This window comes from Aplosporella prunicola (genome assembly GCF_010093885.1).
Source record: "Aplosporella prunicola CBS 121167 unplaced genomic scaffold K452scaffold_6, whole genome shotgun sequence".
Lineage (NCBI taxonomy): Eukaryota > Fungi > Ascomycota > Dothideomycetes > Botryosphaeriales > Aplosporellaceae > Aplosporella > Aplosporella prunicola.
Window position 1 is genome coordinate 551,605 of NW_022983534.1, and position 21,138 is coordinate 572,742.

At 56.4% G+C, this 21,138-nt stretch overlaps 8 protein-coding genes across 8 annotated transcripts; 2 read left to right on the forward strand and 6 right to left on the reverse strand.

Annotated features, from left to right (window-relative positions):
• Positions 1–78: 78 nt before the first annotated feature.
• On the forward strand, positions 79–1,765 carry K452DRAFT_266520 (uncharacterized protein). Its single transcript, XM_033538796.1, has 2 exons — positions 79–173; positions 237–1,765. Exons 1-2 carry the CDS (start codon positions 104–106, stop codon positions 1,679–1,681), a joined length of 1,515 nt encoding a protein of 504 aa, XP_033400285.1. The 5' UTR covers positions 79–103; the 3' UTR covers positions 1,682–1,765.
• A 65-nt stretch (positions 1,766–1,830) lies between these two features.
• K452DRAFT_266523 (uncharacterized protein) lies at positions 1,831–3,530 on the reverse strand. Its single transcript, XM_033538797.1, has 3 exons — positions 3,217–3,530; positions 2,989–3,151; positions 1,831–2,897 (listed from the first exon to the last, which is right to left on the reverse strand). The coding sequence occupies exons 1-3, from the start codon at positions 3,316–3,318 to the stop codon at positions 2,209–2,211; spliced, it is 954 nt and encodes a 317-aa protein (XP_033400286.1). The 5' UTR covers positions 3,319–3,530; the 3' UTR covers positions 1,831–2,208.
• Positions 3,531–4,449: 919 nt separating this feature from the next.
• On the reverse strand, positions 4,450–5,734 carry K452DRAFT_316547 (uncharacterized protein; the record flags this gene model as incomplete). The annotated part of the gene is made up of 2 exons (XM_033543978.1): positions 4,450–4,746; positions 4,899–5,734. 2 exons carry the CDS (start codon positions 5,732–5,734, stop codon positions 4,536–4,538), a joined length of 1,047 nt encoding a protein of 348 aa, XP_033400287.1. The 3' UTR covers positions 4,450–4,535.
• Positions 5,735–8,225: 2,491 nt separating this feature from the next.
• Positions 8,226–9,947, reverse strand: K452DRAFT_143839 (uncharacterized protein). Its single transcript, XM_033535448.1, has 2 exons — positions 9,644–9,947; positions 8,226–9,587 (listed from the first exon to the last, which is right to left on the reverse strand). The coding sequence occupies exons 1-2, from the start codon at positions 9,718–9,720 to the stop codon at positions 8,366–8,368; spliced, it is 1,299 nt and encodes a 432-aa protein (XP_033400288.1). The 5' UTR covers positions 9,721–9,947; the 3' UTR covers positions 8,226–8,365.
• A 487-nt stretch (positions 9,948–10,434) lies between these two features.
• Positions 10,435–11,090, reverse strand: K452DRAFT_284904 (uncharacterized protein). The gene has a single exon (XM_033540024.1). The coding sequence runs from the start codon at positions 11,038–11,040 to the stop codon at positions 10,813–10,815; it is 228 nt and encodes a 75-aa protein (XP_033400289.1). The 5' UTR covers positions 11,041–11,090; the 3' UTR covers positions 10,435–10,812.
• Positions 11,091–12,984: 1,894 nt separating this feature from the next.
• On the reverse strand, positions 12,985–13,922 carry K452DRAFT_143856 (uncharacterized protein). Its single transcript, XM_033535449.1, has one exon. The coding sequence runs from the start codon at positions 13,705–13,707 to the stop codon at positions 13,174–13,176; it is 534 nt and encodes a 177-aa protein (XP_033400290.1). The 5' UTR covers positions 13,708–13,922; the 3' UTR covers positions 12,985–13,173.
• On the reverse strand, positions 13,536–15,428 carry K452DRAFT_284905 (uncharacterized protein). Its single transcript, XM_033540025.1, has 5 exons — positions 15,146–15,428; positions 14,918–14,929; positions 14,725–14,861; positions 14,017–14,654; positions 13,536–13,917 (listed from the first exon to the last, which is right to left on the reverse strand). The coding sequence occupies exons 1-5, from the start codon at positions 15,243–15,245 to the stop codon at positions 13,887–13,889; spliced, it is 918 nt and encodes a 305-aa protein (XP_033400291.1). The 5' UTR covers positions 15,246–15,428; the 3' UTR covers positions 13,536–13,886.
• Positions 15,429–16,942: 1,514 nt separating this feature from the next.
• K452DRAFT_316550 (uncharacterized protein) lies at positions 16,943–20,851 on the forward strand. Its single transcript, XM_033543979.1, has 3 exons — positions 16,943–18,608; positions 18,656–20,043; positions 20,116–20,851. Exons 1-3 carry the CDS (start codon positions 17,129–17,131, stop codon positions 20,374–20,376), a joined length of 3,129 nt encoding a protein of 1,042 aa, XP_033400292.1. The 5' UTR covers positions 16,943–17,128; the 3' UTR covers positions 20,377–20,851.
• Positions 20,852–21,138: the final 287 nt, after the last annotated feature.

Below are 21,138 nucleotides of genomic sequence, written 5' to 3' on the forward strand. Positions count from 1 at the left end.
GCAGGCCGGCGATCGACACTGGTCGAAGCCGACACGACCGAAGCTGCGCGACTCATTCCAAACTTTTTTCTCCGCAACCAACTACTACGGCACAACCACAGCCATGGCCAAACCCAAGCGCTCCAAGACGCTCGCTGAGCAGCTGGCTGACATCGACGGCCCTGCGCCCGCAGGTTTGTGAATTCTCTCTTTTGCTCGTGCGCGATACAAATTTGCTAACGGCGCGCTCTCTGCAGACTTCGACCCCGAGGAGCCCGACAACTACGCGAGCGAGAGCGAGGATTCTGACAGCGAACCTGAGGCTGCCGACGGGAGAGAGCACTATGTCGACGTTGGCAAGAGCAAGCTGCGCAAGCCTGCTGCCGCCCCGCTAGGCCCCAAGTACAAGGGAGCGCGCGTCAGTCGCGATGCTGTTGAGGATGAGGACAGCGACGACCCGTTCAGCAAGGGCTTCGACGAGGAAAGCAGCGAGGAAGAGGAGGATGCAGCGCATGACGAGGACGAGGACGATGGGATGGGCTCCGAGGGCGAGGAAGAGGGTACCGACGCCACGGACCTGAGCGCCGAAGACGAAGACGACGAGGATGATGAGGACGACGACGACGACGACGACGACGACGACGAAGACGAAGATATGGAGGATGCCAAACCGGCCATTGATCGCGCCGAGCTGCGCAAGCTCATGAACGAGGAGCAGAAGACAGTCGCGGCCACAATCTCAGAGGCGGCCAAAGCAGACGCCGAAAAGGGTCGCGCGGTCAAGGCACAGCGCAAGACGTTCGACTCGCTGCTCAACACGAGGATCCGGCTTCAAAAGGCGCTCATCGCGACCAACTCGATGGCGGCGCCGCAAGCCAAGCTGCCCGCCGACGCCAGCGAGGCCGAGGACCCCATCCGCGCGGCCGAGGAAGCCGCGTGCAACCTGTGGAACTCGCTGAACGACCTGCGCGAGAGCCTGCACACGGCGCGCACGGGGACGAAGCGCAAGCGCGGCGAGATCAGCACGTCGACGGCGACGGAGGACGCGTGGAGCCAGATGCAGAGCTACGAGGCGGCGACGGTGCCGCACCGGCAGGCGGTGCTGGAGAAGTGGTCGAGCAAGGCGCGCGGCGTGTCGGCGCTGCCCGCCCGCAGCAAGCTCAACAACGCCGCCGCGGCGCAGCAGCAGACCATTATCGACGTGCTGTCGGCGCAGCTGGCCGACTCGGTGCGCCTGGTCAAGCGCACGCAGACGCCGCGCTCGTGCGCCCCTTTGCAGGCGGCTGCCGCCACGCACGCCACCGACTCGCCCGCCGTCTTCGACGACGCGGACTTCTACGGCTTGCTGCTCAAGGAGCTGCTGGAGCAGCGGAGCCAGGACGCCTCGTCGGGCGCCGCCGGCCTCGCCTTCAACGTGCCCCACTGGCAGGCGGCGCGCGACGCCAAGACGAAGCGCCACGTCGACACGCGCGCGTCCAAGGGCCGCAAGCTGCGCTATACGGTGCACGAGAAGCTGCAGAACTTCATGGCGCCCGAGGAGCGCGGCGCGTGGGGCGAGCGCCAGGCCGACGAGCTGTTTGGCAGCTTGTTTGGGCGCCGCATGGCGCTGGCCGAGGACGAGGCCGATGGCGTGGCTAGCGGCGCTGAGGACGACGACGACGAGGACCTCGGCGAGCAGGGCTTGATGCTGTTTAGGAATTGAGGAGGGAAGGGGTTTGGATATTTTTGATAAAAGCTGGGGCAGCTCTGTTGTACAGGCACATATAGATCTTACGCAAATTTAGGCGATTCAACTTTATTTGCTTGATTTGATACGTTGTGGTATATTCACATTCCAATATTTGATAAAATGCCTATATGAATATAAAAACAGTTGTCTCCCTACATACTGTCAGTGCAATGGACCGCGTTTCCTAGCACGCGCGGATTGAATGGGCAGGCAGAGACAAAATTTGATTGAATAGATTTGACAAAAGCCGAGCGATTCTGCACATTCGTTTTCGGATCTGCTACACCATGTTGTGATTTGGGTGGTGTAACGTCTATTTTTGGTATCCCCCCTCGTCTCAACTCGTAGAATAGAGTACATCCCCGACCAGCATCATGATTTTTTTTTATCTTGCGCCCCTCTACAAATTTCCTCTTTGCCCTATCAGACCAAGACGAAGCCTCGGAACTGCCCAACCCAAACTGAAACTCGCCTCGGCGACACCGATAATAATAATCGCCTTAGTTCTCGACAATGCCCTCGTCGGAGCCCGACTCGTCCTCGTCGCCGCTGACCTCCAGGTTCTCCTGCGCCCGCTTGTCCATGAGAGCCTGCAGCTCAGCGTCATCGGACTCGGTGACGGCCTTGGGCGCCATCTTGATCTTACAGTCGCCGCCGTTCTTCTGGATGTTGGCCGTGATGTCCTTGATGGCCTCCTCGAGGACAGAGATGCCGAGGTTCTTGTCGAGGCACTGGCTGGTGAGGACGTAGAGGGGAGGAGAGACCAGCTTGACCTTGATCTGGGTGTCGGTGGTGTTCTTGCTCTCGGCGGTGCGCAGGGCCTCCTTGACGGCGTCGATGCCATCGTAGCCAAAGCACGTCACCTCGACGTCGGCACGCACCTTGGTGGGCTGCGGCGTCAGGCGCTTGGCAATGTACGTCGTGAGCTCCTTCTCGACGCTCTGCGACGGGAAGGCCACCTCGGTCCACACGTCCGGGTTGGTGATCGACAGCTTGAAGGCGTCGACGGCGTGGCCGTACTTCCGGTGCAGCGGCCACACAATCGTCTCGTACAGCTTCTCAATCGGCATCTGCGCGTTCGTCGCTACGTGGCGCATGATCGAGTGCACCATCTTGGACTTGTTGTAGCGCTCCTCGCACTTGACAATGTCCTCGGGCGAGACACGGCGCTTCGACAAATCAATGTAACCTGCGTGAGATTTTGACGTCAGCATGCTGCTGCTGCTGCTGCGCATCGGCGTGCGCTGCGCGCGCCGCGCTTCGCGTGTTCGCCCACATACCCTTTTCCTTGTCGACACGCAGGACGACGACGACCTCGTTCCTCCCGACCCTGATGAGCTTCTGAATCGAACGGATACGCCTCCTAGACAGTTCGGAGAGCAGAATCATGCCGTCGATGTTGTCGTACTCGAGCAGCTTGACGTAGGCGCCCATTTCCGCAATCTGTGCACCAGGGAGCAACAAGTCAGCGCGCGAGAAAGAAGGGCTACCACCGCACCAATCCGTACCTGTTTGACGTTGACCATGACAAACTCGTCGACCTCGGGGTACTTCTGCTCGTAGAAACGGCAGTTCTGGTAGTTGGCGCTGTCCGCGTTGACCTCCTCCATTGTGACGATTGTGCGGTGGTACGCGACCCGGTCGGTGTGTGTGTGTGGTGTGGGTTCTGGATGAAGTGACGGCGTTCGCAAAGGCTCCCTGGATCCCTGCTCTTGCTCGATTCGGTGCGCGCGGACGGCCGGGGGTTCGTGGAGTGACGCGAAGTCGAAGTCTCGTGTCGAGGATGAGTTGCGGTGTCGTTGCAGGTGAGTCAGTGCGGTTGTGTTGGACGAGCTGCGTAGAAGTTTTGGCGGGGCGGTAGACGCCAAGAGTTTGGGCTGGAATGCCTGGTTGCGACCCGGCGCGCCTCGCTTCTCATTCTTCACTCACCATTCCATCACCACTATGATTTTCTTCATCGGCAATTGATCTTCAAACCACTGATTCACGTCAAATGCCGGGTCCCTTGCATCCGTGATTGCTAGGGCTGAAGTCTAGGCCATTCCCCCACCTAACCTGAGACTTTGCCGACTATCCAGGCTATCTGAACAGCCGATAAACGGGAAAGTTTGTTTCTCTGGGGTGCCGGCTATTTGGAATATTCGGGATTCCCACGAGTTGAGTTTATGCTATTTTAGTTTACCTTTTCCTGTCATTTTGGGGTACAGTCCGACCTCTTTTTAGCGTTTAAGGGCTATACACTTTCGCTCTCTATACCGGTAAAGATATGCAAACGGCCACCCAAACACTAGCTAAATATACCGATAAACAACTTTTTAGTGGCCGGGAGTTGGTGACTAGCTTCAACTTTATATGCAACCTTGACTGTATACATACTATATGGCTATTTTTGTATCATTTTCTTGCCTGTGCAGACAATTGACTGATCGCAGCGTAATTGTATGAGCAACCATAGACATAGCTGATCTACTTTATTTAGTGATGGCCGCAGCAAAAATAGTAGAATGCCCATTAAATATAATTGTTACATGGTCCAAATTCGAATCAAGCTTAACGAATAGCTGTATGGCGTAGATATACTTCAACTATTTTCATTACGACACAGCCGCTTCTTTGGGTACGTGATTTGCAATTTGTCTGCAGTTTATGGTTCTCCAGCACATTTCACGGTATTTTTGAACATCCAGCCATATAGGCAATACCAAAAGAATGTCTTCGAAACGAGCCTTGAAGGATCGATCCTACATAGCTTCCGAGACCTACGTCCCACTTCCCTATCCCACACAATCACACAGACACACCGTTGTCTTCTCCATACCGCCCCTCCTTACTTGCTGTCGTCATCCATGTCATTGTCCATGTCGTTGTCCACGTCGTCACTGTCATCACCACCATACTCATCACCATCATCCTCCTCTTCCTCATCATCCTCCTCAACAACGTCAACGACATTCGGCAGCCCACCATACTCAGTTGGCGTACTCTCGCGAGCCGCAGTGATGAGCGTCGACGGCACATCACTATTATACGTGGAGGTCCTGTCAAGCATCAGGATCAGCACCAACTTGTAAGGCAAGTATTGTAGAGAGGTAGTGGGAGTAGTCGTATCATGGTGAAAAAAGGAGGGGAAGGAAGTAAGGAGGAAGAGGAGGACGAGGGGGGTGAAGAAGACAAGGTGAAAACCACTTACGAGACATCGTTCACAACCGGCACACCCACAACAACCGTAGTCGATGGAGCCGCCGGCCTCATCAACAGCGGAGACGACACAGGAAGAATCGACATCTCCGGCACCACCATCGTCGTCCTCGTCGACACAACCTCCACAGTCCTCACGACGGACCCCACCGTCGTTAGAACCGTCGTCGTCGACAGCGTCGTCATCGGCACCGCAGGCATGGGCTGCACATTCACGGACGAGGTCATCGTCGTCGTCGTCGTCGGCTCCACCGGGACCGTCACGTCTAGCATCATCGTCGTCGTCTCAAAGGGCACCACGTCCGGCACGCCCGTCCTGCCGTATGGCTCCTCTGGCACGTCTGTGCTGGGGAATAACGGCAGCGTCAGGATCGACGTCTCTGGTGGTGACGGCGACACGCTTGCCGCATTTACGTCCGGCACGCCCGTCTCGCCGTAAGGCTCCTCCGGCACGTTAGACGCGACAGGCAACATGGGCGGGACCGGCATGTCGGGGCACAGGGTCGTGGTCACTGTTACGGTGAAGACGTCCGCAGGCGGCGCCGGCGGCGCAGGCAAAGTGACCATGGAGGTCGTGACGAGCGTGTCGGTGACCACTACCGAGGGGCCCATGACAGTGGTTGGGACGTTGACGGTTGAGATGCTAACGGCGGCCGGTATGTCGACGCTGACCGTCCTGACGCTGTCGACTGTGACGGCGGGGAACGTGCTGGCGGGCATGGGGACCGTGACGGAGACAGTGATGGTGTCGGCTTGGAGGGAGGTGCAGAACACGGCGGGGCTGGTTTGCGGGATGCCCATCACAGGGGTTACGTCGGGAAATGTCATTGTGTCTGAGAATGTGTTTGGCTCTGGGCCGCCGTAAGGGTCATTGTTGGCACCTGGGCGAGGAGAGAGTGTTAGTCTGGTATGTTGATGAAGGTGTAGAGGAGGAGAGGGGATGGAATTGAGTGGGTGGGTAGGGAGTGAATTTGGGGCTAGTAATGGTTTGGGAGGTAGGGGAAGGTCGGAAGGGAAGGAGATTGTGATTGGTGGATATGTGGTTGGAAAGGGTTCAAGCAAGGCATGTGGGAGTTTGAAAACGCGTATTTGCCCAAGCAATTAACTGCTTTATGCTCAGCTTGACTCACCTGCCCTAGGGATGGGCTTAGCCGTGGCGGCAGCCAGACAAAAAGCCAGCGGAACAACTCGAAGAAGCATCATGGCATGAACTGGGATCGATTTCCTCAGAGGCAGTATCAACGAGTGCAGCTTGGAGAGTGCGAAACGAGAGTGGTCGAGTTCACAAGGAACAAGAAGGCGATGCTGGTAAAAGGCGGCTGCCCACGACTCATTTTATATCCCACCGTGAGCTCCTGAATGACAATTTCCTGCTATACTGAGAGCTGCTATACCAGTCGCACCATGGATGGCAATGCAGGAAACCAGATGGAGGTACGAAAGCCGTTGCAAGAGAGAGGGACAAAAGAGAGGCCACTGTCGCACTTACATCGTCACTGTTGCGTGGGGCGGATAGATGAAAGAGGCTCGGTTCACGTCCATCTCCATTTCCCTTAGTGACGTGCCTGCTGGCGGTCTTCTACAGGAAGCCCAGGACAAACTTCTTGTGTGGTTGAGCCAGAGATAAGAGGCCTCGGGCATCTCGTTACTAGACATCTTCGCAACTATGGAAGATTCCAAGGCAGACTCCGATAAGGTCTTCGGCTGCCTGTGTACAACTTCATCAATTCCTGGAGACCGTTGGGAAATTCGGCCATTATTCAGAGCTTATTTGGTGGTACCATTCCCTTGCGCGACTGGTTTCTCGCCATGTGTTGACCGTTGGACGCATCCTTCCGCTTCTCCCGATGTCTCACCAACGGCGCGCGGGCCAGGCCGCAGCGGAATCTTCAGGTGGAGAACAACTGGTACTGACGGCTACGTACATTGCTTCTGTAGAGAGTGGGCTGAGGAACTGATCTGCGGGGGAGACAATACTCTTTTCTCAGCACGCCGTGGAGCGATGAGTAGGCACTGATGGTGGTTGGCATGGTGACAACCGTTCCAGTTCAGGTACCCGGACACCGTGTGACACTAGAGCAAAAACGGGGCCTAAAGAAGACAGCCTTGAACGGTACGACGAATCAGTTGACAGACGCCTCAGCTGTATGACTTGAAAACGCTCTCAATGAGGGGGAAGACCCCGGGCGGTGCGGAGAATCATTGAACAACAACCTCGATGGGGCAGCAAAGGACGGGTAGGCGCGCGCACGGGATGCCGTGCTCCATGGAATGACGAGCCAAGCTGAATAATGAACCGCGCTCATGAAAGACGCGAAGGCCGAGAGTTAGCGCAGCGTAGGAGTCAAGCTTCTTTTCGCGTGCGCCGCCGTGACGACGAGGAGGCTTTTGAGGCGGCGGTGGCGTCCAGTCCACGCGGGCAGTCGAGATGCCTCGGCTGCAGCCAGTCATCGGCGCGCACCCGCATTCCCCGCAAGCAGAGGCCTGGCGCCACTCTGTCCCAATCAGCGCGCGCCGCAACACTACCTGAGGTCCTGTGTCGCCTGGTGGCGTTACGTCTAGCCTTCTTGTCAGACAACGGGAACGAGCCGCAGCGGCACACGTACGAGTAGGGTAGAGTCGGACAGAGAGGAGATGAGGAGAAGAAAAGAAGAGAGTGGCAAGCGGCAGCGTTGTCGCACGGTTGATGAAGGGTGGGTAAGTTTAGGTGACTGCCAATTCGCGCCGTCACAGTTGCGCGTCAATTTCGAGAGCTCAGGCGGGCCTCGAACAGCATCGGGACGCTTCAACAGCCACGCGCGATGTTTGACGGTCCGGGTGCGGAGAGATCGATCGAAGGGGAGGCGCCGGCGCCGCGATCGGTATGCCGAATAGGGCCGCCATGGCTGATCGCGCGAATTAGCATCCACGCCTCGGGAACGTCCCAGTGCACCGGGTCTTTGTCCCTTTGCCCGATTTGATCTTTTCTATTTGTTTCCGACCTTGAACGCTACCAATGTACACCATCGCTAAACTCGCTTGGATGAACATTGACTTTTGCCTTCGCTCGGCCCCCCTCTTCCCTGCCATTACCCTGCGAGCCCCAAGTCGATCTAACCTTCCTCCAACTGCCGATTCAACTAAAACTAGCCAACCCACATAAAAAGAAACGTGCCCATAGCCACACGCCGAGAATGTCATCCAGGCGCCCAATCCGTTCGTCCTATAGAAAAAGAACCCATTGTGGCGCGCTTGTCAGGTCATCCTGCCCAACCCTCATCTTAGCCACACACTTCCAGAACTCCCATTGCCCACCGCAGACGACGGACCATGCAAAAAACATGCGATAACGCCGGATATAATACTCCAAGTGACCGAGTCGTTAACAATAAAGAAAACCGATTAATGAATGTGACAGCTCCACGCTCGGCAAGCGGAGTGTCAGGCGACAAGGGCGGAATAATAGTTGCCCATCTTTTATCATTGAGAATTCGTCAGCTGCTCGTCCAACATGGTGCCGTCGATAAACTTGGCCCACTCGACACCAGGAGTGATAAGCCCAGAGCTGCCCTGGGCGCTGTTTTGCCTGCTCAAGCCAGGATTTGCGACCTCGTAATTAGGCCAGTCCATAGGTTGAAACATGGCGGGGTTGTGAGGAATGCCATCAGACTCGGTAGAGATCTGGCTGTTGAAGTCAAGATGCTGAGGGTCGACAGCCGGAATGGGTGGGTTGCCTAGCGACAGTGTTTGATGCATACCCTGAGTCGACGGATTAGAAAGACTCGAGAGACGCTTCCCATTAAGGTTTGGGTTATAGCTGTAGACGGGTGCCTGCGGGAACATTTCGTCGTTGCCCAAGAACAGGGCATTGTTCGGATCGTTTGAGCCCATGAATGGCCCGAGCATTTGTTGTGTCTCTTGTGGTAATTCCATGGAAAATGGTCCAAACATATCGTAGGAGTAGTTGAAGGTGTAGTCGTTTTGTGCAGTTTCGGGCGACGAAGTAGCTGCTCCATACATCGGTTGAACATCAACAGCAGGCGGGGATGGCTGTGCAGAGTCTTTGGGTACATCAGCCTGGCAAGAATCAGATCGCGTGGCCATGGGCGAAGCCGACGGAGATCGAATTGTCTGAGCTGGCAGCGACATGCGGCGATCCTCCATTCCCATAGGACGGTTCGGGACCGGGTTTTGATGGTAATTGTATTCTTGTGGTGCTGCAAATGACTGCGACCTTTGATGGACCTTGGCGCCATGTGACTGGGGAAGGCGGTATGGCGTGGTGCGGTATGAGGAAGGCGACCGATGGATCATCTGAGGAGGCAGCATCTGTGGCTGTGGGTATGACGGGTGAGGCATCATTGTCATTTGTGGCGCGAACCCGGGCGCGTTAGGGTAGGGCTGATTAAAGGAATTCATCATAGAGCCAAGAGTCTCCCTACCAGCATGGTGGGTAGTGAGGTATGCCTGCAACTTCCGGTTGAAGTCCATGCTGTGAGTGTGAAGGTGCGCAGTGAGACGTCGGTACTGGGCGGGAAGGTCGTCGTCTTCTTCTTCGTACATCTCTTCATTGACAACATCCTGTTCAGTGACTCGCAGAGCGCGGCCAGTGCGCTTCTTGTGAATCTCTGAAGCTCGTCGAGCAGACTCAATGCGGGCCTCGAGACTACGGTCGCTTCGCCTCGACGCGGCGATATAGGCTCTGATTGGCTGTCAGCGGCAATTGCACAACGTCGCCGAGACAGGACGGGAACCGACCTCTCTTGGTTCTCCTCGTGGGTACGCTCGGTCTTGACGGGCTGCTTGGCGGTGGCCAAGGTTCGAATTGGAGGCATAGTTGCGAGGCCAACGTGAGTGTTTCAATGAATAGGTAGAAATGTGGACGGCGTGCAAATGGGAATTATGAATGCTGAGCCTGAGAGGAACGACTGATATCGAACCAAAAGCTCCCAGTGGTGAAGGGTGGTGGTAGGTAAGTGGTGGTGGTGGATTTGTTGTTGTGTGGCGAGGCGAGGCGAGGAGAGCGAGCGGGGGACTCGTTGGATGGGGATGGATGGATGGGGTGGAAGAAGCAAGCAGCTGGCCGACGCCCCCTTAATAAGGAAAGTAGTGGAAAGGCAACCGGGAAGGTGGGAAGCAGTGGGAATCGGAGTTAAGAAAGAAGCAGAACTGGCGGCGGTGCGGGCTCCGCGCACTTGACCCATTGGTGCACCGTGTCATCAGACCGCGCGGGAAACGCTAGAATCTTTGTGGCACGGGATGTGCGATTGGCGAGCGGGCGCGATGCGTCATGCCTGGCCCATCCGCGGCTCCCCCAGCTGCGACAAAAAAGCCATGGTGGAGCCTGCGCAATTTTGTGCCAGCCGATCCAAAAGCTCGCGTATCTGTTCGCGGCCAACCCTATCTCTCAGCGATCGAGATCTGGCCCGCTCCAAGCCCCCTCTACCACAAAGGCACAAAAATGTCCTTTTTCCTTGCCGGCCTCCCCCGCATGCCAAGCACCGGGCCACGTTGCATGACAATTACCCTCCGCCATGCTAAAATCCTCGAAAAAAAAAAAAAAAAAAAAACGCCCTCTGACGTCCCTTGTTGTTGTAGCTGCCTACTGCAGCCTGCCGCCCTGGCAGTTCGTCTCTACCTTACACCTGTCGAGGAACATGACTAACCGGAACCACCAACTCGCCGCACTAGCACTCTGCACGCTCCAACACCTACCCTTGCAACTGCCTAATCTTAACATCAGAATGAAGTATACCGCCCGTCAATCCCATCCTCTCTCCCCCCTCATTGCGGGGGGCAAAAAACTGCTTACCTTAGACCCTGATGTGCTCAACGACGAAACCCCCTGACTCACTCATGCTGTAGGTGCTCACGAAATTTTTCCGTTGAGAGGGTGGCGCCTGCCCATGTCCTTCTTACTACCGCAATCATGTGATCGACCTCGAATCCCAAGACGGTACCAAGTAAGTGAAAAGCTCTCTTTCTCCATGCATGTCCTTCTTCCAATCCTTGTTGCGAACTTGCGAACCCCCGCATCTGCTTCTACCAAACCACTTTTCAAGGCTGCGAGACGCAAATGCACTCTGCAATTCCTTCCGTTCGCCAGTAAAAGTGGGGATGAAACACAGGTCCCCTCTAGGCCCACCTTCTCGCATGGGGATGAGTGAGTGGGATCATTATCTTCGGTTCTCCAGCATAACACAACCTCCTCCATTGCAACCTTTTCATCCCCAACAACATGCACGATCAGAGGGTGTATTCGTCGGGATTCACTGTCTCAGAGCTGTAAGAGCATGCTTTACGTCGCCTCGCTCATCGTCTGCGTAACTTCTGTCCTTATCGACTGGCCAATCAACAGCTGGATTAAGGCGAGGACCGGAGCCTTTCGAGCATTGTGTACATCAAGGGCTGACCCACCAATGGTAGGGTCAAACTACCTGTTGTCTTTGCACGTGCTGCTTGCAGATCCAAAACTGGCCATGGGGAAGGAAAGACAAAAGCATCTCGTCCTCGCGAACTACGCTGTGTAGCAAGCCGGAATGTGCTGCAGGGACACAGCTGTCAACTAATCCTACAAACCAAGGCTATGCAACCAATCTCATGTCAGGATCGGATGCTCCGGGCAAACAGGCGGCATGTATCTCCGCACGAGAAAACGGCAAGATCTCTCCAAACTCCAATTGACAGTGTAAGGACTCGAAAGCCACTTTCTGTCGTTCTCAGCTACGATTGGAACACCAAGTATGAAGTATGCTCACACCAACAGTTTCGTGCCCCACGACGATTGTATCAGCTTACTGCTCCTCAAGAACTAGCACGCCAGACCAGGTCCAATTTCGCTCATGCAACTGCGCAGCGGGGCATGCGAGTACCCGCATGCGCATCACGGCACATGCATGCCTTGGAGCCAGAGACGGAGCGCTTTGCTTGACAAGCCCACTTTTTTTGAGTCCCGAGAGTAAGACAGCGACCGTTGACAGCTCTGCGCCCCCCTCCTTCGCGCATGGCCCAGACACCTGCAACGGACGCAGCTTACTTTTACCCTTGCTCCTGCGGGCTTTCCGACGGCCGGCTGGCCAATGTTGGGGCAGTGATCTCCCTGCCCTGCAGCGGGTGACTCGCAGGCCTGCAGCCCATCGGAGCTCGGGGCCGTGAGACGCGCAGAAGCTAGCAAGCAAGCAGGTCTTGGAATTTTTCTTCACGACCGCGACGCGGATGAGGCCGGGCCTCCCGGTGGTGCAAACAGGTGGTGCCTGCCAACCGCCGTCGACAGCGGGAGCGCGCGTACGTCTGGGTCTCGCCGTACACTGGAGATGCGAGTTCCCGGGCACAGAAAACAAAAGATAAGCTGCTTATCGCGACAAGATGGGTGTCGCACCGCGCGAACTTTCCCCTCTTTCTCATCCTCGTCTTCGTTGAAGCCTTTGCCCTCGTCCTGAACACATCCCGGCCGACGTCGCCGGTGGCAGCGGAGGTGGCTTATCGAATCTTCATGCCGCGCGCGCCGCCCTGCAGCATCGCGCTTCCCTTACTCTCGTCAGCCGCCACCACGCGCTGTGCGCGTCCCCTCCGCCGCTGTGACGAGGAGCCGATCGACTGCGCGTTCCGGCTACTCATCGCCCTTATTACCCTCGCACCCCAGCAGATTCCTCGGACGAGGCTCGAGACACGCTGCCGGTGACGCGTCGCGCCGCCCAAAGACCCGATGCCATTGCAGTCGCAACTGCGGTTACGGTGACAGTGTTGGTGGCGGAATACTGTGAAGCTGGGAAGGGTGGGGCAGCGCACGGCCAAGTCAGGGCTCAATGCCCTATGCTTAATGCCCAATGTCTCTCCTTCGGAGCCTGTTCCGCGCCGGGACGGATGCGACAGTGAGGCGGCTTGCCCAAACCCGCGGGGAGCAGGGGGCATTGGCCGTTTGCTGGTGCGCTGTAGGGTAGGTTCGCGGAAAAGGGTGGGGAATTGAGTTTTGCTTCTGCCCACCTTTCTTTCCTTTTCCCTCTGGCCCCTCGATCCCGTCCGTAGAATTTCCTTTTTCCGGGTTATTTTTGAACATTTTCTTTTTTATTAAAGCTCCACGCGGCTATAGGCAGGTTAGGTACAGACGGGAGCGAGTTGTGTGTGGAGGCGAGGCGCGCAGACAAGCAGGTGATCGACGACGATCGTCTCAGCCCGCTCACCAGCAGCACGCCATCTAGTCCGCCCGCCCGCCAGCCAGCCAGCCAAGCCAAGCGCGCAGAACAACCAGGCCGCCGAGGCAGAAGGGGGTCCCGCCCGGGAGGCACTGCTCACGTACCCTGTGCCCTCTTGCGCCCGCAAGCCGCCTGGACCAGGGCGACGCGCAAACAAAACACGCACGCACGCCCAAGACACCCATCCACTACCACCCAGGTACGCCGCCTAATCGCCGCCTTCCTCCGGACCCGCCTGCTACATACATGGCTGGCTGGCTGGCTACCTATGTACGAGTACGAGTACCTTGTTGCTAGCTCCGCGGGGCCGTGCCTGCCGCGCCCTAGCGGCGTGCTCCCCCTCCCCCATTCGCTTTCCGCTCCCGGCTCCCCGATTCGGCGGGCTTGTCTCGATGCGCGGGGGCGAGCCGTGGTTCTGCCGCGGGGCGCGGGAGCGGGCAGCTTGGGTCTGGGCGTGGCGCGAATGCGGGCGACTGGCCTGGCTGTTGGTGATTGATGTGGTCTTGTGTGGGCTGATTTGTTGGGGGGTGTTTGCGGTGGGTGAGTGAGTGGGTGAGTGAGAGGGTAGGGGATGGGGTGATGATCTAACATGATGCAGGTGAGCGGTGGGATTGCTGGGTGTCTATACATTGGAGAAGAAGATAATCTTGGTTTATGGTTTGCGCTTCTGTTGGTCAGAGCGTGTTGTAGAAAGTAGATATGTATGCGCGAGCTGTTATATCAGCCTCTGGACACCGTGATTCTTTTTTCGCCTCTCCCCCGCGTCTTCCATTCTATGCCGAACCAAACAACCAACGAACTGAGCACAGTTACTGAATCATACGCATCGTCAACTCGACACTGCAGGAAACGCATCAGTTAGCCAAGCTCCAACTCCTACACTCTGCGAGCGGAAAAAGGAACGCAAACAAAACAAACCAGGCGGCGGAGCAGACTTACACAGCAAACGTGCCGGCGCTAACGGGCATAGCCCTAAACAGCGTGGGGCCCAAGCCCTTCCAAAAGCCCATCATGCCCTCCTTCGCCCACGTCAACCTAAAGCAGTCGGACATGGTGCGATAGCGCATGTCCTTGCCAAAGCCATCACTCTGCATCTTGCTCTTGACAACGTCAAACGGGTAGCTAGCGACCCAGAGGGCCTCGCCAGCCAAGCCGCCATACAGCGCGACTTTTGGGGTGGAGACGTCCTTGCGGTCGATGCGGTTGCGCGCCGCGTCGGCGTTCATCAGCCACTCGAAGGTCAGGAACCAGACGCCGTAGGCCTGGGCCTCGCGGGCCAGCGTCACCAGCTCGCCGCGGTACAGGCCGCGCAGCACGCCGTTGTGCGCCGACAGCTTGCGCACGCAGTCCAGCGGGCCCGTGTACAGCTTGCCTGCGCCGTGCGGCTGCGTTTGCAGCCGTATGCGCACGTGCTCGATCGGCCCGGACAGGAACGAGTTCGCGAGCCCGGCGAAGGCCCCCGCTGCGTAGTATTGCCCGTACGAGAGCCGACCGCTCGTCGCCTGTGGGTTGGCGGCGAGGTTGCGCGCTTCGAAGGCGCGGCGCGCGTAGTGGAAGGCGCCGAATTGGATGGAGACCTGGATGGGGGCGGTTAGGTGTGGATGTGGGGTGGGAGAGGGTAGGTGGTGCTGGTGGTGATATGCTTACGCAGGCGCCGATACCGATCAGCGGAGTTAGGGTGCCTTTGTAGAAGGCGAGGGGGCCTTCATTCTTCCAAATCTTGGTCGCGCAGTCTGCGGCACCGGTGTATTGCTGCGAGGTTTGCAGGCGGACTTTGATGATATCTGTGGCAAGTATCAGTGTCCATTAATGCCTTAGGTGTCTAAGACGGATGACGTACCAAACGGCTGACCTATAGGACCATGTTAGCAGACCTGTTCTGGTAATGAAAGAGAGAAAGAGATCAAGGCAATTGATGCGATTGAGTGATTGGATGAGGTTGAGAGGGCATGTTTTGCGAGAAATCGGCTTGAATTGGAATGCGCCGAGCTGGGGAATTATAGCTGGAAGACGAAGAACGAGAGTTGCGACGGAAATTTCAGGAAAGAGAGATACACGAAGCGCTTACCCAGTAGCACCTGGGCTGTCCCTCCCACGGCGCCAGCAAACAAGTCCTTGAGCGTCCTGGTGAGGCCGCCCTCCTCTTCCAGCTCCCTTTCAATGCCCATTGTCGCAAGCTAAGACTATACACAGATAAGCAGCGCGTCGCGCAGATAGGTATGACGAGTCGACGGCGCAATCTGGCTGGGCAACAGCAACGGTGGGCAATTGGCAAGGCTTTGGACCTGGGAATCGAATCGCGGCCTCTCGGATCAGAAAAAAAGGTGCCAGATGTAAGGTCCCCGAGTGAGATCGGCGACCGCTTGTCGTCGGCTTTTGCGATTGCGATTACGTGCTCTCGAGACAATCAGCCGCGCGAGTCAGGTTCCGCCCGATGCTTACCCGGCTGATGATGTGGGGTTGCCGGCCTCTCTCATCTCTGCCTGACATGTATTTGATATGCATGCAGATACATGGTTCGTCTCAGCTGTGCATGTAAATCCATGCTTTGGTGCATCTCTACAATCTTTCTTCGGTGTGTCCTCCCATATAGGCCTTCTCACTAGACCTCTAGGCTCTACTTTATAGAAACGAGAACGGATGAAGACGTATTTAATGCACTATTGCACCTACAAGGGACATTGAGCCCTCTGTCGGAGAATTTCCCGAGTTGGTGGATCTCAGGGGTTTACCGTATTCACTGTCTTTTTCCTAATATGGCTTCGTCCGGATCTACGCGGCGCCAGATGCACTACAATTGGACGTGGGTAGAGTACTGTAGAAAGGTGGACAGCCGAGATAGCTTTCCTTCCGATGCTGGCGTCACGGGCGGCTCGCCTTTGGGATTTCAAGCGCAACGCCCTCTGTCCGAGCGCCCTCGACCTGCTTCGGAGAATCCTCCGGTTCAGACGACAAGTGGGTCTCGAAGAAAGTGGCTCGCAGCGGGGTATGATCATTGCGGAGAGCAAGTCGGTTCTTTTAAGACCCACTTGACGGCTATTCCTCAGAAAAAGTCTCGGGTGTAATGGTCACTTTGCACTCGGCTGCTTCTGGCTCTCTTTACCGGCTCGACCCAATGCACCAACAATGACTTGGGCGCATCACAAACTACTACCAATTGACAATCAAGGGTTGACGTCAATGATTTCAATCGTTGAAACATAGTCGAGGGAGCATTCTCGCGGCAGCGCGTATTTCTCCACCAAGTCTGGTCCCAACACTGGCTTGTTCAGCAGCTGCATGTTTAAAGTCGAGCAGCTGTCGATCCGTCTCGCCCACAATCTTCTTTCTACACTTGTCCAACCCACCGACCTTTTTATGAGACTGCCGGGATATCGCCACCTGTCAAACAGGTGACACCCTTCGGCGTGCTGTCCGGCCTCTTATGACAGCGCGCAGGTGTCAATCACGCGTGTCCACGAGAGTATAAGACCACCTCTTCCCGAAATCTCGCGAACAACCGCCATCTGATTGAGCGAGATGATATGGAAGTCTTTGCGGATGCCGCATATTCGCCGGGTTCTTGATAGAAGTCGAGTGGCCGGGATGAGCCCGGAAAGCGAGGAGCTCGAGGGAGACGTCGGACGGGCGCCTGCATTGGCGGGCGGCTTTGGGGTCAGTAGAGGATCAGTGGGCAAGTGTCGTAAGATCGGGCCGTGGTCATCGGGGGAAAGGAGCTCTTGACAGTCGAGCGTCGTCTTGTCGTCGCGAAGAGAGTCGGTCCTCGAAACTGAGCCGGCTAAACCTCACTGGTGCTAGCGGCGCTGAGAGGCCTAAACCGTCGGACTCCCCGGGCTGCTCGATGAGATAACTTTGCAACTCCCCACTCCACCAGCCCCCGATACCCTCGCTCTGCGCGGAACCGCATGCGTCCCGGCTCTCCTCTGCCCTCCCGCACCATCTCCCACGTGGCCGCCCGGGCCTGAGCGTCCCTTGATGCGGCGGTGCACCTCGTGGGCCCTACACGACCGCGGATGATCTCCATCGATCCTCCATCCCAGCCCATTTCACCATGAATGGCTACTATCCCCTCGACCAGGGCGCCGCAGGCGACGGCATGATGGGCATCATGGGGCAGGATGCCTCCGCCTCCAGCATGATTGGCGCCCAGTCGCTCGACGACATTGTCCACCAGAATGCCAAGGCCATGCGCCGCCAGAGCGTGCCCATGCACTACGGCACAAGCCGCGACATGGACGGTGACATGCGGCGCGTGTCCATGATGGAGTTCAGTGGCGCATCCCCGGGCCAGCTCGACCAGTTTCAGTTCGACCCCACGACGGCCGCGCCCTCGGTGGATAGCATGATGAGGATGGGAGACGCGTATGACCAGCGGGCACCGTCTTTTTCCGGCAGGCGACGCCCTTCCACCGGTGACCTGAACATAGACACTCGATATGCGAACCAGGCCCAGTCGTATGCGCCCATGACGCATCCCCATTCGGCTTTCGCCTCTCCTCTGGACATGGCGAACGCGTATGTTACGTCTGGTATGCCCATGCCAATGGCTATGGCTGACCCGTCACTGAACGGTCTTTTGCCACCAGAGGCCGCACCTATGAACATGTTCTCTGGGGCTCAGTTCACGTCGCCTCTGATGGGCTCACCTGTCACGGCCGACTTCAACGATACGCTTCATATTGGGCCCTTGCAAGATCCCGGGAGCGGTCAAGGAAGCATGGATATCAACGTGGGGTCAGACACTGCGAGCCAAAGCGTTACCACCCCAACAGATATGCTCGCATCCAGAGGCGGCAGCCGAGAGCAAAGTGTACATTCCAACAGACAGCAGAGTTCTAGCATGTCTCAGGCACCTCTTCAACAAAGCACCACTCCGACGTCGAATGCGCCATCGCAGAGCAAAAATGTTTCATTTGGGCCTGAACCGCCGCAACGCAATATGGGTACAACTCGCGGGCCCAACGGCCAGACTTTCCCCTGGAAGACTCCAGAAGGTGGTTTCCCATCCACAATGACCAACCGACCTCACATGGAAGGGCAGTTCAAAAACGTATACTCGTCGACCGGCTTCGACATGCTTGGCGTCCTCATGCGGGTTGCCACCAGACCCAATCCCGAAATCAATATCGGTTCCGTAGACCTTTCATGTGCCTTTGTCGTATGCGATGCCGAGAAGGACGATAACCCTATCGTCTATTGCTCCGAAAACTTTGAGCGCCTCACGGGTTACACAAAGCACATGATCCTTGGCAGGAACTGTCGTTTCCTTCAGTCTCCTGATGGGAAGGTCGAATCAGGCATCAAAAGAAAGTATGTTGATGACGAATCTGTCCTTTACTTGAAGAACCAGATCAATGCCCAGAGAGAAGCTCAAATTAGCTTGATCAACTACCGAAGAGGCGGCCAACCGTTCATGAATCTTCTCACGATGATTCCAATCACGTGGGATGATACCGAGGTTGTCAAGTTTATAGTAGGATTTCAGGTTGATCTTGTCGAGCAGCCAAACTCAGTAACCAACAAAAATCCAGGTAGGTCGTTTCACATGATTAGTTGTACCCTGGCTGACTTCTTTTAGATGGTTCCTACAGCATCAATTACCAGCGCTCCATGGGCATGCCAAAATATGTCTTTCAGACGCCCGAAAACACTCACAGTATGGATATGGGTCAAACAATATCTCACAACGATGTGTCCAACTTGCTGGAAACGTTCGTCAGCGGCGAAAGCGACGCAACGAAGCGAATGTGGGATAAGGCTCTGCTGGAAAACACCGACGACGTCATTCATGTTTTGTCCCTGAAAGGCTTGTTCCTGTACTCATCCCCGTCAGCGGCAAAGGTTCTGGAGTACGAGGCTTCCGAGCTTGTTGGCACAGCGTTGTCCTCTGTCTGCCATCCATCCGACATCGTCCCTGTCACTCGAGAATTGAAGGATACCTCCACAGGCTCCACCGTCAACATCGTGTTCCGGATCAGGCGCAAGCACAGCGGATACATGTGGTTTGAGGGCCACGGATCTTTGCATACCGAGCAAGGAAAGGGCAGAAAATGCATCATTCTTGTAGGCAGGGAAAGACCTGTGTACGCGCTGAGCAAAAAGGCCATCGATGAGCAGGGCGGAATTGGCGAGAATGAATTGTGGTCGAAAATGTCGACTTCTGGCATGTTCTTATACGTTTCGTCACATGTCAGGTCCCTCCTTGATCGACAACCCGAAGATTTGGTCGGAACGAGCATTCAACAACTTATGCGGTTGGACTCGCGTTCAGAATTCTTCCGCATCCTCGAGATTGCACGCACGGGCCGGGCCGCATCCGTCAAGCATGAGATGATCAACAAGCGTGGACAAGTGCTCCAGGCATTTACAACCCTTTACCCGGGAGATGCAGTTCCGGATTTAAAACCAACATTCTTGATCGCACAGACTAGATTGGTCAAGTTCGCACGGGGCAGCACCTCCAGCAATGTACGGCCAACCCTTCAGAAGCATGACCGCGACTCTGGGAGCTCGATTCAATCTTTAGGATCCACAAACACTGGTGCCAACACGGTTGTTAGCGCTAGCACCAATCTAACAAGTGGCATGCTGGAGGCGGGTTTGCATCCTTCCCAATACATATCGACGGAGAATGCCGCTGTTACACATGCTGGGCAACAGGGACTCCGGCTTGGCCATCAGGATGCTAGCTTGGCGGCTGAAGATAACATTTTCGACGAGTTGAAGACGACGAGAAGCACGAGCTGGCAATATGAGCTCCGGCAAATGGAGAAGCGTAACAGGCTGCTGGCCGAGGAAGTGCAAAGTTTGCTGGCGGCTAAAAAGAAGAGGAAGCGAAGGAAGGGAGCCGGTCAGTTGCAAAAGGATTGCGCCAACTGTCATACACGGGTGACGCCAGAATGGCGAAGAGGACCCAGTGGAAACAGGGATCTTTGCAACAGTTGTGGGCTACGTTGGGCCAAGCAAGTGAGTCACCTGAATCTATTTGGAGTAGTCCAAAGTATCATGAGCTTGTTTCTGACCGACTGATTTTCGCAGAATGGGCGTGTTTCCCCACGAACAACATCTCAACATTCCGTCCACTCGGCGGGGAGCGACAAAGCCAGCAAGGCGGGATCTCCACTCACTCAGTCAATGCTTCCTCACCATACCGACGCCGGCGGTGAGACGAGTATTCCGTCGACGGTAGAAAACCAGCCAGCAACACCCGGAGGCCAGGGTACCAGGGCCATACGGTCAGAGGTCGCAGCTTCACAGGGTGTCGACATGCGATCTCGGAACGACGAAGGCAGGAAGTAGGAATTTCTGCAAAGCTGACCTTGATGGTCTTCAGTCTCCTTGCGCCGAGAGAGACGGCACTTTTACCGGGCGATGGATCTTTCGGCCACGTCCGAGTTCGGGATACTATGCTCCTCTCCTTAGCACGGTCGGTCGTTCGGCTCAAGTTTGAGCCATTGTCTATTGAGGCCTGGCATGGCCTCCGTGATACCCATGCTGCACTGCCTTAGAAGGGAGGACATTACTGCTGTTTGCGCGCGAAGTCTACTTCTTACTTGACGCTTAGTACATACATAACTTTTTGGGAGAGCGGGGCGAGGCGTTTGGAGGGCCGCCCACATGATAGGGAGGGGCAATTATGGGGTGACGAGACGATTACGAACAGCATACATGGCTTGGTGTTTGATTATGGACGGACATGGCAACGGGTATAAGCTTCTTTCTTGTACATTGTTTATATATATACACGACGCAATCGACAGGTCTCGGCTGGAAGCGAGGGGAAGCGAGGCGAGGCGGACGTCGTGGCGAGAGCCCTATGGCCGGGTTGGGCAAAGGGCCGGGGGCGGGAGCGCGCGACAGAGGCTGCCCAGTGCCCGGACGGCTCACTTCACTGCAGTCAGCCTGCTCGCCCGCCCGCGGCCATGCCACTGAGGCCAGGCGCGGCGCGAGAGACGCTCGCGATCCCTCTCGATCATGTCCTCCACCACTCCTGCTCGCCCCTTTTGTTCCTGCCCCGTCTGACGCCCCGTGTCCGCCGCACGCAGACGCACTGCTGAACCC

Coding starts and splice junctions, on each gene's coding strand:
- K452DRAFT_266520 (XM_033538796.1), top strand. CDS start 104: ATGGCCAAACCCAAGCGCTCCAAGACGCTCGCTGAGCAGCTGGCTGAC. Junction 174..236: donor CGACGGCCCTGCGCCCGCAG/GTTTGTGAATTC, acceptor CGCTCTCTGCAG/ACTTCGACCCCGAGGAGCCC.
- K452DRAFT_266523 (XM_033538797.1), bottom strand. CDS start 3,318: ATGGAGGAGGTCAACGCGGACAGCGCCAACTACCAGAACTGCCGTTTC. Junction 3,152..3,216: donor TCATGGTCAACGTCAAACAG/GTACGGATTGGT, acceptor CCTGGTGCACAG/ATTGCGGAAATGGGCGCCTA. Junction 2,898..2,988: donor GCGTGTCGACAAGGAAAAGG/GTATGTGGGCGA, acceptor AATCTCACGCAG/GTTACATTGATTTGTCGAAG.
- K452DRAFT_143839 (XM_033535448.1), bottom strand. CDS start 9,720: ATGCCTCCAATTCGAACCTTGGCCACCGCCAAGCAGCCCGTCAAGACC. Junction 9,588..9,643: donor CACGAGGAGAACCAAGAGAG/GTCGGTTCCCGT, acceptor ACAGCCAATCAG/AGCCTATATCGCCGCGTCGA.
- K452DRAFT_284904 (XM_033540024.1), bottom strand. CDS start 11,040: ATGCGAGAAGGTGGGCCTAGAGGGGACCTGTGTTTCATCCCCACTTTT.
- K452DRAFT_143856 (XM_033535449.1), bottom strand. CDS start 13,707: ATGTATAGACACCCAGCAATCCCACCGCTCACCTGCATCATGTTAGAT.
- K452DRAFT_284905 (XM_033540025.1), bottom strand. CDS start 15,245: ATGGGCATTGAAAGGGAGCTGGAAGAGGAGGGCGGCCTCACCAGGACG. Junction 14,655..14,724: donor TGATCGGTATCGGCGCCTGC/GTAAGCATATCA, acceptor GCCCCCATCCAG/GTCTCCATCCAATTCGGCGC. Junction 13,918..14,016: donor AGCGCCGGCACGTTTGCTGT/GTAAGTCTGCTC, acceptor CGTTTCCTGCAG/TGTCGAGTTGACGATGCGTA.
- K452DRAFT_316550 (XM_033543979.1), top strand. CDS start 17,129: ATGAATGGCTACTATCCCCTCGACCAGGGCGCCGCAGGCGACGGCATG. Junction 18,609..18,655: donor AGTAACCAACAAAAATCCAG/GTAGGTCGTTTC, acceptor GACTTCTTTTAG/ATGGTTCCTACAGCATCAAT. Junction 20,044..20,115: donor GGCTACGTTGGGCCAAGCAA/GTGAGTCACCTG, acceptor TGATTTTCGCAG/AATGGGCGTGTTTCCCCACG.